Source organism: Porites lutea, chromosome 6 (genome assembly GCF_958299795.1).
Source record: "Porites lutea chromosome 6, jaPorLute2.1, whole genome shotgun sequence".
Taxonomy (NCBI): domain Eukaryota; kingdom Metazoa; phylum Cnidaria; class Anthozoa; order Scleractinia; family Poritidae; genus Porites; species Porites lutea.
In genome coordinates, this window is record NC_133206.1 from 15,483,276 (window position 1) to 15,498,149 (window position 14,874).

The following is a 14,874-nucleotide window of genomic DNA, read 5'->3' on the forward strand; positions in this document are numbered from 1 at the left end:
CTCTGGTCTTTTAAGGAACAACAGATTTGATCCATGTCTATGTTCGGGTTCTTCAGCGGATTGTCACTTGGAGTATTCATAACTGGCCTTTGCTACAGAGTTGTTATGGCAGGTAACCAATCTATACAAATTTAAAATTTTGGTCTGTGTCTCATTTCGCGCAAAAAGTCCAACATGCTGGTTAAACATTTACTTCAAAGAACTTACCCTTTTGTTTCTTCAATTCACATCGGTTGAAAGGTTTTATATATAAATTTTATGTAGTTCTCCATTGATTATTTTCATAATTTCCTCTTTAAAAACTACATCAACTATGGAGAACTGCGATGTGACTCAGTCATGACTGCTCATGAATTTTAACTACGGCTGGTTTTTCTGGAGAGAATGTGAGTCTTTGGACTGGAGTGCGTTGTTCCTCCCTTGGTGATAACTTTTGAAAAAGCTTACATTTGTAACAGCCTTGCTACTGTTCTGTTATTCCCACTTTGTGATCATGCAAGACCATGGTTTCGGTTCTCCACGCTAACCTCATCAGTTGCCGGGTTGGCTTTCTTCTTAGTTGCTGCTACAAGCAAGAGCAACTCTAGTTATTTGTTCTGTGCTGTTATTTGTTCTGCTATAGGCCTATAGTTATTTGTTCTGCAGATTGTGATTATGTCAAGTGTTGATAGCGGCTGGCGCGTTTTTGACAGATGTTGACAGATTTCCATGGAAGAGCCAATCAGAGTTTTGCGTTGTGAGAGCAACGCATTAGTTCAAAAGCTTGGGCTTTGTCTGTAGTCCCTCATTTTTCTCTCTCCCCGCCGCGTGTCGCCTTTTCTCGCGTGGGGTGATTTTCACGCCCGCTCGCGTTTCGCTCGCTCTACTATCCCTAAGGAAAAATGGGGGACTACTCGTAGTCTAGGAAGAAATAAAAACGCATTCTATTGGTTGATAGGTGAGAGGAACAAACTGCAACGGAGGACACAACTGCAACGCTACAAGACGTTGCTTTCGAACGCCCAAACCAGCTAGTCTGAGTGTTTGTAAGGGTTATGGCGGCCACAGCATGGATTATTGTTTTCTTCGTTGTGGTTAACTGTTTAGTGCTGGGAGAGAAGAAACGGGAATACAAACTAGGCCTTCTCATTCCCTACAGGAAAGTCACTCCGTATCTTCAGAGCGATTATTACAAGGGGGAGTCGTTTGCAGCCGCTATGACAATCGCCGTGGAACGAATAAACGCCGACCCAACGCTCTTGTCAGATTATAATTTGACATTTGAGTGGAAAGACACAGAGTGCAACGAACTGATTGCTGTTCGCGAGCAGCTAAATCAAATTAATTCTGGAGTACAAGCTTTTATAGGACCCGGCTGTCATTGCCAGACGGCTGCGAAAAATGCAGCGGCATTCAATATGACGATGATATCTTTCGTGAGTATGCAATCTTTGATGTTGTGCAGTTTACAGTCAAACCAGGTCAAGCGTACCCCCCAAGAATACATTAATGAATTTATTATTCAAAAGTTGAATCCGTTGCTAATTGTAGATTTCAGATTGATCTCTGCATTCTTGCATGTGTATGAAATTTCTACTAGCTCCATTTTCCTGAAATTGATGTAAATGTCTTCTAAGAAGCTTAATCTATTCAAAGATTTCCAATCTGACCAAATACAGAGAAGTTCTCGTAAAATATTCACTGCTCATTACGCATGCAGAAATGCCGCTTTGAATTTGACACCAGTTACGGGAACGACTAACGGATTCATTTTTCTAATAATCAATTCATTAATAGAATCTTGGGGGGTACGCTTCACTTGGTTTGACTGTAATATCGGCTTTTCTACGCTGAATGATTTTGTTTTGTGCTAAATTTTGTTAGTCATAAAGTGTATATCTTAGGCCCAGTTCAGACGTCGTGCTTCTGCCGTGCCGAACTTAGTTGTAATTCGGTTCGACTGTAGCACGGCACGAAAACAACTTTGATTCAGACGTCGTGCCAGAGTCGAACCAAATTCGGGATTTACTGATGCTTCGTGACAATTCTCCTCCTAACTCTCCGTGGGAACGCAATCTCGCCAAAATTTTGCTTAGCGCGGCAAAAGCACGACGTTTAAATCGCTGCCGTGCCAGAGCCGTGTAGCGCGGCAGCGCTTGTCGAACTTAATTGCTTGCCGAACTTAATTCAAAAGTTTGATTCAGACGCCGTGCTTCTGCCGTGCTTTTGTCGAACTTAATTCCTGAATTTAGTTCGGCACGGCACTGAGAAGCACAACGCCTGAACTGGGCCTTAATCATCTTGTTGGATATTTGGGCTGATGTCTTCCATTTTTAGCTCATGGATGACATAGTCATGCCATGGGCTTTTGGAGGCACTCGAATGGCACTCGATCATTCGCTCACTCACTCACTCACTCACTCACTCACTCAAGTTCACATTAAATTCTGTAAATAAACATTTTAAAACGTCCCGTGGTACACAGAAAACAAAGCCTGTAAAGCAGAACTTGGCCGATAACCTCTATCTATGACATAAAAGCCTTCCTTTTGGGTTACTGGCAAAGATTAGACCAAAAATCAGACAACCCTCTCTTACATGAAGCTTTTATTTACGCAAGAAATCACAGTCAGTTTTATGATTTATTAAATAGTGACGAAACGATACAAATGCACTACAAAAACGAGGTAATAAAAAACCAGCAATGTGTTAAGAACACTCGTTCTAGCATTAAACAGCAGCTGCAGAAAAAATTTCCTCAAGATTGGTTTAAAGCTCAAAAGGACATTTCGGATAGCTCTAGACAAAATTATACAAACAAGCAAATTAAAAAAGATTATCGCTTGGAAGAATACCTAACGATAGTTAGAAATCCAGCTAATAGAACCAGTATGACTAAACTGCGATTGGGAGTTCATACTTTACATATACAAACAGGGAAATATGAAAATAAAGGAGCTTCCATACCTGTAGAGGAAAGGCTTTGTTTGGTTTGCAAAAGAAACTGCGTAGAAGACGAGAAACACTTCTTAACTGATTGTACTGAATACGAGAGTCTTAGACAGCAACTTTATTTTCATATTTCTGAAAATGATGCAACCTTCATCAATTTAACAGATCATGATAGAACGTTATATTAACTCAGATTGGACAATGACAAAACTTCACATATTATAGCCAAATATACCAATCTAATGTTTAAAAAACGAAAACAGTTCCTGAGTCAAAAATCCAATTGATTAGGTAATTAAATTATAGTATAATTATTATCGAAATAGTATATGCCGTATAATTTTGTTGTTTCCGTTCATATTTCTTTCTTTTTAAATTTGTTGTAGTTGAAAAAACCATTATTGTAACTAGACCGATGCCACCCTTTGGAGAGTAAGGCGCAATAATGATATACTATACTATACTATACTCACTCACCCACTTACACTGACTCACTCGATTCTCATTAATTTATTGATTAAAGTCAGATTAAACACTTTACTCTTACTTCCCTTACTTAGTATTACTTTTGTTCCAAGTGTGAAAAAGCTATCGCATCCTGACGATGGGATTTCGTTCAGCGAAAAGCAAATAAGTCAAATAGCCTTAGCTGCTAAAAAAACGGTCCTCTAATTGTTGAAGCGACGTTGAGGAGTATCTATTGTGGTTTATTATTGTTCGGACGATTTTCCTTGAAATCTATAATTAGGTGATCTTTGCCCGTCAGTAGGCTTTTGTTTGTTGGTGATTCCATTTATCAGTGCTATTAATGTAATTTCTACGGGAAATGCTGCGCTGAAATAAACAAGTTTTTAGAATATTCCGGGTACAGTAGTCACAGAAGGGCAATCGGATACTTCGACTGCGTTTAAACTAGGGTATCTAAAAGATAGTTAAACGCTGCGGCACATTCTGTTGATACTGACATTAGTTAGGCAGTGATCCATCTGCTTGCGTGAGACTTAAAAAAATCGAAAATGACATTGAATGTCCTATTTACATACATGTTGGAAAGTAACAATTACTATCAGTCTATAGAAAAAACTCGTGGGAACGTTGTTTAGAAAATGATCAAGTGGTTAGCAACTCTGGTTTTCCCACAGTAAATTGTAGGAAATGATAGAAATACAGATTGTTTACCCATATGTTTAATATACGGTGTACTATCTTTTCTCTGGAAACTCAATACTTTTCTTGCCGATTGTTGCACTTTATTAAATAGCAGTTATTTATGTATATATTTATAGAAAACAACAACACAAAAAACGGAAAAAAAGAAAGAAGGAAAAAAAAAAGAGAGAGAATTGGGTTGGACTCGAACCCTGCACCTTCCGCTCGACGCGAGTACGCTTAACCGCTACACCACAGAGGCTGATTACGTGTCCTGGGGAAAGAGTCTTTAATTTAATGCCTTTTCCATGAATGCCTTGTTTTGTGCTGTTATTTGGTAGGCGTTTAGCAGCCGCCCAGGTATCTGTTAGGATCGGAAAAGGCAGGAAGATTTTACGTTTGTACTACCCGTATGGTATATTGACTTCGTCCGACATAACTGTTGTTCAAAAAGCAACGTTCAAGTGTGCCGTAAGTTGTAATACAGTAGGATGTGTAAATCCCGAACTGCTATCCTTTTTGAGCTATTTTGAAAAAATAGCTCATATGTCAGTGGTGTGAGCGTATGTATCTTTGTGGCTTTGTAACTTTGTATGTTCGGATCTTTGTTGCAAGAGCCAATAAGGTTGAAGGTACTATTAGTTGCTTAGGGACCAATGAGATCTTAGCATCTACTTAAACATGACATTGGTAAAGGTCGAACAAGGGCATTTTAGACCGCCATCTTTATTCTTCACAATTTTTTCGTCTTTTATTACGGCTACAGGTGTTTGGAAACATTATATTAAATATCTTCATTATTCAAACGCTGTGTACAGTGATGCAGCTGTTTAAGGGGTCATATTTTAGTGTTGAAGCTACTTCAAGACATTTCTGACCGAATTCGGCTATCGTTAACGGTATTAACGCACGTATTTATGAGTTGTGTTTCACGTGCTTCAAGGTAGAGTATAAAAGATCGTATATTTTCAAAGCTCTTCCAGTGAAGCAATAATTGATATTTAGATATAGAGTTTTATTCGAAAGTATGCGCCCATAAAATGTGGTTTTAGAAGTTTAAAAGGCAGCTTATTTTTTTGAAAGCTGTATCGAGTATTGTTAATCCTGTAAACAAGCTTTAAAAATATTATTCTCTCGCTTACAAAGTTCAACCGACCTTTTTCGTTCTATTTAGTAAAGATGCGTAACTTAAGTAGAAACAGTGGCGTTAGGGAATAAAATTGGAGGAAGCTAGTTGACACAATAATCATGATATAAGTAGAAATATATTTCGGCAGTTTGATAATTTTCTTGGAAGTTAATAAATGTTAGGCTATCAACCTTGACCTTGCATGAAACATAATTTAATTGCAGATGTTGTAGTAAAGCCGAGGTGATTTCTTAAAATCGTTTAAGAAAATTTTGTAACATCTTCACATGCAAATTGTGTGCATGAGTTATTTTTATAATTCTGTTTACTAGATTACTGTGTGATAACTCGAATTCCCTCAAGTACGAACGACGAAAGGGGGCAAAGTCCGACACTTTCACGTGCCAGCTGTGTGACTGTACATCACATGCAGATTGGCTTTTTGCAATAATAATGGTAACTTGGGCGTATGAAGACCTGTTTCATTTAGTAACCAATGCCTTAAAAAAGGCTCTTGTCTTTTAGGAAGTAATAGCTTTTAAAACATGACGAAATAAGTTGTCGGAGTTAAAGACCGTTTCACAAAATTTTGTTAATAAATGTTAGGTTATCAACCTTGACGTTGCATGAAACATAATTTAATTGCAGATGTTATAATGAAGCCGAGGTGATTTCTTAAAATCGTTTGAGAAAATTTTTCAGTGAAGAATTAGCCTTTTTTTAACGTACGAATTGTAAAAGGGCCAAAGACCAACACCTTCACGTGCAAATTGTGTGCGTGAGTTATTTTTATAATTCTGTTTACTCAGCTAGTTTACTGTGTGATAACTCGAATTCCCTCACGTACGAACCACGAAAGGGGGCAAAGTCCAACACTTTCACGAGCCAGCTGTGTGACTGTACATCTCATGCAGATTGGCTTTTCACAATGATAAATAGTAACTTGGACGTATGAAGACCTGTTTCGTTTTGTAACCAATGCCTTAAAAAAGGCTCTTGTCTTTTCAGAAGCAATAACTTTTAAAACATGAAGAAATAAGTTGTCGGAGTTAAAGACTGTTTCACTGAGTAGAATCGCACGTGAAAACCTCGTGAATTATGATGATGCAACCATCTACCACGATGATAAAAATCCTGCTTTTTCGTAACTATTCAGTATTCGATGAGTCACATTTTGGCTTAAGAAACTCCGAGGGAAACCTTAGAGTTTTCCTTCTAATCAACGTTTGGTGAGTAGAAGTTTATTTCACTTTAATGATTTGTTTAACTTGCACCAGATGTAACAGGGAAAGACAGAGGAAAGTGAATATATAGCTTGAGGATCGACTCAGCTGAGCGTTTCGCGTTTTCATTTTGTACCGCAATACGCAATTTCGCACAAAACCTAATCTACATTTAGGATGAAAGAGGTAGATTGATCACTCTTGGTAAGGTTACACCGAAGCATTAAAGTTACACTAAAGCATTCAAAATAGCTCATGCACGTTTAACGTGCCTATGCTTTTAACTTTCATGATCATCCCAGTATCTGTTTTTAGGCTGCGGCATTTCTCGGTTTAAAACCTTTTTATCGTATAAAATGTAAGAGCTCTGTTAGTAAATGTATTCACATCTTCGAGAGAAAATAGAGGGTCGGTGAACAGGCTAACGTCTGTGTACAGGCTATTTTAAACCATTTGTCGTGAAGAATAGGATATTTTTCTTTGGGATTTTTATTTTCTTTTCGCTGTCATAACGTTATTGCTTTTTACAAAATAGCCGTTGTTACAACGCAGTTGTAGCGGCGCAAGAAGGTACTTAGGGTTGTTTGGAGGCGCGAGCGTGAAGGGCGAAACACACAGTAGGACGCAGTTACGTCACGTTTGCCATCTTCAACTCGATTTTTGAACGTGCAGAAGAAGGTTTCACCTAAGGTTATCTTATTGACAAAAACTACATGGATTTCTGTAGCTTTTCTTAATATGACGGTCGCTTCAAGCAAACTGATTGGGTCTCTCTGGTACCCAAAGAAAAAAAAAGGCTTGCCTTCCTAAGTGTGATCTTACTTACTTCTTTGTTCAACTGCGCTTCGATTCTATAACTTATAGACATCATACGACCATTGTACAACATGACGTTAAATGCCTTTATAGGTGATTGTCTGACTGTAAAATAAAACATTCCTGACTTCCATACGACCATTGACTTTTGCTGCGAAACTTTGCACCAGTTCTGGTGCGAAACTTTTACGGTGATTGCCTGACTGACTGCGTACGACTTATGGCTTTTGCTGTGAAACTTTTACGGTGATTGCCTGACTGACCACGAACGACTATTAGCTTTTGCTGCGAAACTTTGCACCAGTTCTGGTGTGAAACTTTTACGGTGATTGCCTGACTGACCACGTACGACTTATGGCTTTTGCTGCGAAACTTTTCACCAGTTCTGGTGTGAAATTTTAAAGATAATTTATACAACAGGATAAATTAGAGTTAATGTGATAACCATAAACCCGCCCTTACCAGCAATGGAACCAGCTCACTTCCTTTCAGGGGTCACTTTCGGCATGCGACCCCTGTCACACTATTTGCTTCGCTCAGCCAATTAGATGCCAGCTATCACATGTACAGTTGATGCCTATATTTTCGCGCCTAGCTCAGCAAAATAGCACTTCATATTCTTCTCTTCGTGGAACAAAATGTTTGTTACTTATAGCCTGGCTTTTTCTTCATGAATTGGAATTTTTGCTAAGCTGTAATGACGAGATCACCGTTTAGGAAGGGCTACCTTGATCTTCCAACTGCATACAAGCCTTACGCGAGTTTTCCTGGACAGACCTTCCACGAAGAGATGTTGCACCGCCGCTCTTGGTCAACTTGAACTCCGTTCTTGGAACATTGATCTACAAAAGTGCAACCCTCCTCTCGAATGTGGCTGCTTTCTCCTCTTCTTGAACTTTCGATATCCTCTCGCATGTACCGTCACTTTAGCCGTTTTCGACTCTCTCGGCTGGCACTTCACAGTCAACGTTCCTCCGTAGCATATCATCTTAGCCCAGCGCGTCTTCCTTTTGGGATCAGAGTTGCTTTCTCATGATTCAGGTGCGGTATGTTTCTGGTTTATCGATAGTTAATATTCTTATTATATTGTGCCTCGAACGACATCTGTTTTTGCAATATTGTATGCATGTGACTGTACTGAGCGCTTTGAGACATGGAAAGTTATTTTTTAGTTCATTTACTGTATTATGAGGAAGGACTTGGCGCCGCGGCCTCTGAAATTCACTTTATTCAAGTCCCGGGGATTCAAGTATGGATGTCCGTGCTTTTATTATGCTCTTACTATAGAGTAAGAAAGAATACGGACTGTTAAAATCAAATCTGTGACGATTGGGTCTTCGAGGTTTTTTCAAATAATGGATTGAATTTCAGTCTCAATTGTTTATTCACATCTAACATATTATGAGTTGAGAATGATACATGACAGAAAATCGTCAAGGTCGGTTTCATGCTTCGCACGTACAGACTTCTCCTTGCGAAAGGCGCGTTTTACAGTATTCGAAAATCAGAAATTTCCTTCGTTCTCCGGATTATAAAGAGGAATTATAAGCTAAAATTTCCTCTCAGGGCCTGGGGATCAGGACCCCAGAGAGAGGATTAGGACCTCTCTTTAGCCTGGTTGTTGTTGCGTGATAATGTTCTTATTGGGCGAGTCCTCTCGTTAGGAGCTCACCTTTCTTGTTGTGGTTGTCCCCAGGGGGCCTGGGAATTAGGATCCCAGAGAGAGGATTAGGACCTCTCTGTAGCCTGGGGACTTGATGCCTTGTTGTGGTTGTCACCAGGGGACCTGGGAATTAGGATCCCAGAGAGAGGATTAGGACCTCTCTGTAGCCTGGGGACTTGATGCCTTGTTGTGGTTGTCCCCAGGGGGCCTGGGAATTAGGATCCCAGAGAGAGGATTAGGACCTCTCTGTAGCCTGGGGACTTGATTGCTTGTTGTGGTTGTCACCAGGGGGCCTGGGAATTAGGATCCCAGAGAGAGGATTAGGACCTCTCTGTAGCCTGGGGACTTGATGCCTTGTTGTGGTTGTCACCAGGGGGCCTGGGAATTAGGATCCCAGAGAGAGGATTAGGACCTCTCTGTAGCCTGGGGACTTGATGCCTTGTTGTGGTTGTCCCCAGGAAGCCTGGGAATTAGGATCCCAGAGAGAGGATTAGGACCTCGCTGTAGCCTGGGGACTTGCTGGCTTGTTGTGGTTGTCACCAGGGGGCCTGGGAATTAGGATCCCAGAGAGAGGATTAGGACCTCTCTGTAGCCTGGGGACTTGATGCCTTGTTGTGGTTGTCCCCAGGAAGCCTGGGAATTAGGATCCCAGAGAGAGGATTAGGACCTCTCTGTAGCCTGGGGACTTGATGGCTTGTTGTGGTTGTCACCAGGGGGCCTGGGAATTAGGATCTCAGAGAGAGGATTAGGACCTCTCTGTAGCCTGGGGACTTGCTGGCTTGTTGTGGTTGTCACCAGGGGGCCTGGGAATTAGGATCCCAGCCTGGGGACTTGCTGGCTTGTTGTGGTTGTCACCAGGGGACCTGGGAATTAGGATCCCAGTGAGAGGATTAGGACCTCTCTGTAGCCTGGGGACTTGATGGACTCATGGAAAGGAAGGAGAGGATTACCACCTCCCAGGGCCTGGGGATCAGGACCCCAGAGAGAGGATTAGGACCTCTCTTTAGCTTGGCTGTTGTGTTGTTGTTGCGTGATAATGTTCTCATTGGGTGAGTCCTCTCTTTCGGAGCTAACCTTTCTTGTTGTGGTTGTCCCCAGGGGTCCTGGGAATGTACTGTCGTCATTGTTTCAATAATTGGGTTGAAACCATAAATAATACAATTATTTTTTAGTAGCTTACAAACAACAACCATGAGCATGTGTATTCTGATTTATCGATAAGGAATTGTTTAAAATTTTGTCAATATATATTGGGTTCTCACATCTCAGTATTTGGCCCTGACTCGATAGATACACCATTTGCATCCAGTTTGTGTAATTAGTCGATTAATTGTGCTTAATTTACAGACTGATCCTTTGTTTTGTTCTTTGTTATTGCATATCTCCTCATCTGCTGTGGAGGAAGTCTTAGGCCCCTGACCAACTTGTTGCTGTTCCTGGTTAAGTCCTCAGCTGATACCTGGTCGACGGGACATTTGCCCAGTCTGATCTTACACGCAGTGTGACCGTTGTTTCAAGTGACATTTGACTCTGGAAATAGCCCTGCCATTCCTGTTGTTCGTCCATGGGGAATACCCCTTTGGGGTATTTGTGGGGATGAAGTGCTCCCATACAGGTCACACTTTGCCCCATAGACTCTTGTTACTCCTTAAACCGGGGAATTAGACATCTAGAGAGGTCTTTCCACCTCTCCAGTACCCAAGGGGGATTATCACCTCCACTCACAACCTTGGGGGATTTTCAACCCCTAGAGAGGATTATCACCTAACTTCTCACTATTCTGGGGGATTATCACCCCCAAGAGTGGATTATCACCTCTCACTATCCTGGGGGATTATCACTCCCTAGAGAGGATTATCACCTCTCCCCTTGTAGATTTCGGACTGTTACACCAATATGTAGAGAAAAGTGACCTGCTGTCCATATTTTGAGTACTTCATCCCTTACCCCTTTTCTCCATAATATTTCTGGTCTAGTTACTTGCTTTTATCTAAGGGGTTCTGGGTTGAGAGCATTAACGGTGATAAAATGCTTGACTCACTGCGCACGACTCGTGGCTTTTGCTGCGAAATTTTGCACCAGTTCTGGTGTGAAACCTTTACGGTGATGGCCTGACTGACTACCTACGACTTATGGGTTTTGCTGCGAAACTTTGCACCAGTTCTGGTGTGAAACTTTTACGGTGATTGCTTGACTCACTGCGTACCACTTATGGCTTTTGCTGTGAAACTTTGCACTTATGGCTTTTGCTGTGAAACTTTGCACCGGTTCTGGTGTAAAACGTTTACGGTGATTGCCTGACTGACTACCTACGACTTATGGGTTTTGCTGCGAAACTTTGCACCAGTTCTGGTGTGAAACTCTTACGGTGATTGCCTGACTGACTACGTACGACTACTAGTTTAATTTTACGGTGATTGTCTGACGACGTAGCATTATGGCTTCTTGGCTACAGAAAAACATAGGCACGTTAAACGTGCATGAGCTATTTTGAATGCTTCAGTGTAACTTTAATGCTTCGGTGTAACCTTACCAAGAGTGATGAATCTACCTCTTTCATCCTAAATGTAGATTGGGTTTTTGTGCGAAATTGCGTATTGCGGTACATAAATGAAAACGCGAAACGCTCAGCTGAGTCGATCCTCAAGCTATATATTCACTTTCCTCTGTCTTTCCCTGTTACATCTGGTGCAAGTTAAACAAATCATGATCATTAAAGTGAAATAAATTTCTACTCACCAAACGTTGATTAGAAGGAAAACTCTAAGGTTTCCCTCGGAGTTTCTTAAGCCAAAATGTGACTCATCGAATACTGAATAGTTACGAAATACCAGGATTTTTATCATTGTGGTAGATGGTTGCATCATCATAATTCACGAGGTCTTCACGTGCGACTCTACTCAGTGAAACAAACTCCGACAACTTATTTCTTCATGTTTTAAACGTTATTGCTTCTGAAAAGACAAGAACCTTTTTTAAGGCATTGGTTACAAAACGAAACAGGTCTTCATACGTCCAAGTTACTAGTTATCATTGTGAAAAGCCAATCTGCATGAGATGTACAGTCACACAGCTGGCACGTGGAAGTGTTGGACTTTGCCCCCTTTCGTGGTTCGTACGTGAGGGAATTCAAGGTATCACACAGTAAACTAGTAAACAGAATTATAAAAATAACTCACGCACACAATTTGCACCCGAAGATGTTGGTCTTTCGCCCTTTTACAATTCGTACGTAAAAAAAAGGCAAATTGCTTACTACAAAATTTTCTCAAACGATTTTAAGAAATCACCTCGGCTTCATTATAACATCTGCAATTAAATTATGTTTCATGCAACGTCAAGGTTGATAACCTAACATTTATTAACATTTGTGAAACTCATGCACACAATTTGCATGTGAAGATGTTGGTCTTTGGCCCTTTCACAATTCGTACGTAAAAAAGAGGCAAATTGTTTTACTACAAAATTTTCTCAAACGATTTTAAGAAATCACCTCGGCTTTATTACAACAACTGCAATTAAATTATGTCTCGTGCAACGTCAAGGTTGATAGCCTAACATTTATTAACTTCCAAGAAAATTATCAAACTGCCGAAATATATTTCTACTTATATCATGTTACTCCACTCAATATAACAGTATCTAATTATTGTGTCAACTAGCTTCTTCCAATTTTATTCCCTAACGCTACTGTTTCTACTTAAGTTACGCATCTTTACTAAATAGAACGAAAAAGGTCGGTTGAACTTTGTGAGCGAGAGAATAATATTTTTAAAGCTTGTTTACAGGATTAACAATACTCGATACAGCTTTCAAAAAAATAAGCTGCCTTTTAAACTTCTAAAACCACATTTTATAGGGCGCATACTTTCGAATTAAAGTCTATATCTAAATATCAATTATTGCTTTATTAGAAGAGATTTGAAAATATGATCTTTTATACTGTACCCAGTTGTGGCAGGTGAAACAGAACCCATACTGACGTGCGTTGTACCGATAGCCGAATTAGGTCAGAAATGCCTCGAAGCAGCATCCACACTTAAATATGAACCCTTAAACAGCTGCATCACTGTTCACAGCGTTTGAATCATGAAGATATTTTATGTAATGCTTCCAAAAACCTGTACCCGTAATAAAAGACGAAAAAATTGTGAACGATCAAGATGGCGGTCTTAAAGTGCCCTTGTTCGACCTTTATCAGTGCCATGTTTAAATAGATGCCAAGATCTCATTGGTTCCTAAACATCAACTCATAGTACCTTCAACCTTATTTGCTCTTGCAACAAACATCCCAACATACAAAGCCACAAAGATACATACGCTCACACCACTGACATATGAGCTATTTTTTCAAAATAGCTCAAAAATGAGTGAGTAAGATCAAACTCAGGATGACAAGCAGAGAAAGAACACGTTATCAGTTTGGCTTTAAAAGGTAAACTGTTGCCATAGCATATTTGAAAACATGGACAGTATTGTTTTATACACAGCAACAGAAACGTCCTTCTTTGCTCTTAGGCGTTAACGTAAATGACGAAAGAGGAAACCATCCTCCCCACGTTGAAACTCGAGTTAAAGACCGCAAACGTTACCTTACTTTGTGGCCCGTGGTTTTCAGCCGTGCGCGGTTAAAAGTTTCCAACGGAAGGCCTGTTAACACGAAACTTTATATCAGTTCTGGTGTAAACCTTTTGCGGAGTTATCGTAGCACGACATACAATGCTAACCATAAGCATGTGTGTACAATGAATTTGGAGTGATTTTGGCGAGGAGACCACACGTAGATGATAATAAGGGATAAGGAATAAATAACAATTATTCTCTGAAGTGGAGGTGGCTAGTGATGATATTTACCGATGCCGCAAAGCGGCGAGGTAAATATCCCCCACTAGCCACTGACACTGAGGTGAATAATTGTTTTAGTATAATATACTGAAACAGTGGGATAATTGAGCACAAAAATGAAAATTTTTAACTCATTTACTGTTGCCAACGATTACAATTTTGGCGCGAAATGACCGAACGGCCGCGGTCGTCGCTTTTTCTTGCCGAAAAATAAAACTTTTGAAGGCATTTGTTTAGCTCTTGCGGGGAAGTTGAATTCTTTTTGTATTTAAAATCATTCTTTAAAAAAAGAATATTAAATTTAGTTTTAAGCTTATTTATGAATAGGTCAACTAAATAAAGTAACGGAAGACTTGAGCTTAATTTGCATTTGTAAACAAAAAACTTTTTCACCGGTTTTATCGATAAATTCAGGTCAAAAAGACAAATCTTTACCTGTGAAAACTTCCAAACCGAACTTCGTCACCTTCTTCATGTATTTCGGGAACAGCTAGCTTGATTAGTTGTGAAATTTCTTTCTTTGTTACGGCAGCAAAACGGGAAGGCATTTTGCTCGCAACTTACGCGAGTTTGGCGTCGCTCGCTCGGAGAAACTGGAGGTGAATCAGGGAATAGTGCAGGATATTCACTGATTGAGTAGCCAATCAGAGCGCGCGAAAAACACTATCCACTGTTTTAGTATATACTAATATATACTGTAAACAAATACACTGATCTTTTCCCTGTATCTCCACAAAACCCGAAAACTAGATAAAAGGGTGAAACAGGTTAAATACGCTCGCTTTTCTTTTAATGTAAATTAGAAGTGAAACAGATCTTTCCTAACTTATGTGTTCTTCTTGGCAATGTGTTAAGTGAAATTTCGCTGGCTGGCCCATAACTTCCTTATGCTGCCGCCGGCTGGCAAACTCCAACTTTCGTTTTACACATTAGTTTTTTTTAACCGTGCTGGCTGGCAAAAAACCGTCAAACATGATTGCTGGCTGGGATTTTTATTTTCTGAAAGTCTTGCCGTCTAGCAGTGAAGAGCGGGTATTTTTTTCCCAGGAAAGTTAAACATTAACATAGGTTGACGTAAAAACACTCTGCTAGCGTTTACGACATTGTATAATCAATTT

The 14,874-nt window shown here is 40.1% G+C and overlaps 1 protein-coding gene across 1 annotated transcript in view; it reads left to right on the forward strand.

The window, feature by feature from the left end:
* Nucleotides 1-1,034: 1,034 nt before the first annotated feature.
* The window catches only part of LOC140941931 (resact receptor-like), a 24,131-nt gene continuing 10,291 nt past the window's right edge, over nt 1,035-14,874 (forward strand). Inside the window, exon 1 of the mRNA XM_073390935.1 lies at nt 1,035-1,415. Coding sequence (XP_073247036.1) covers nt 1,035-1,415 — 381 coding nt within the window. The remainder of the gene's footprint in view (nt 1,416-14,874) is intronic.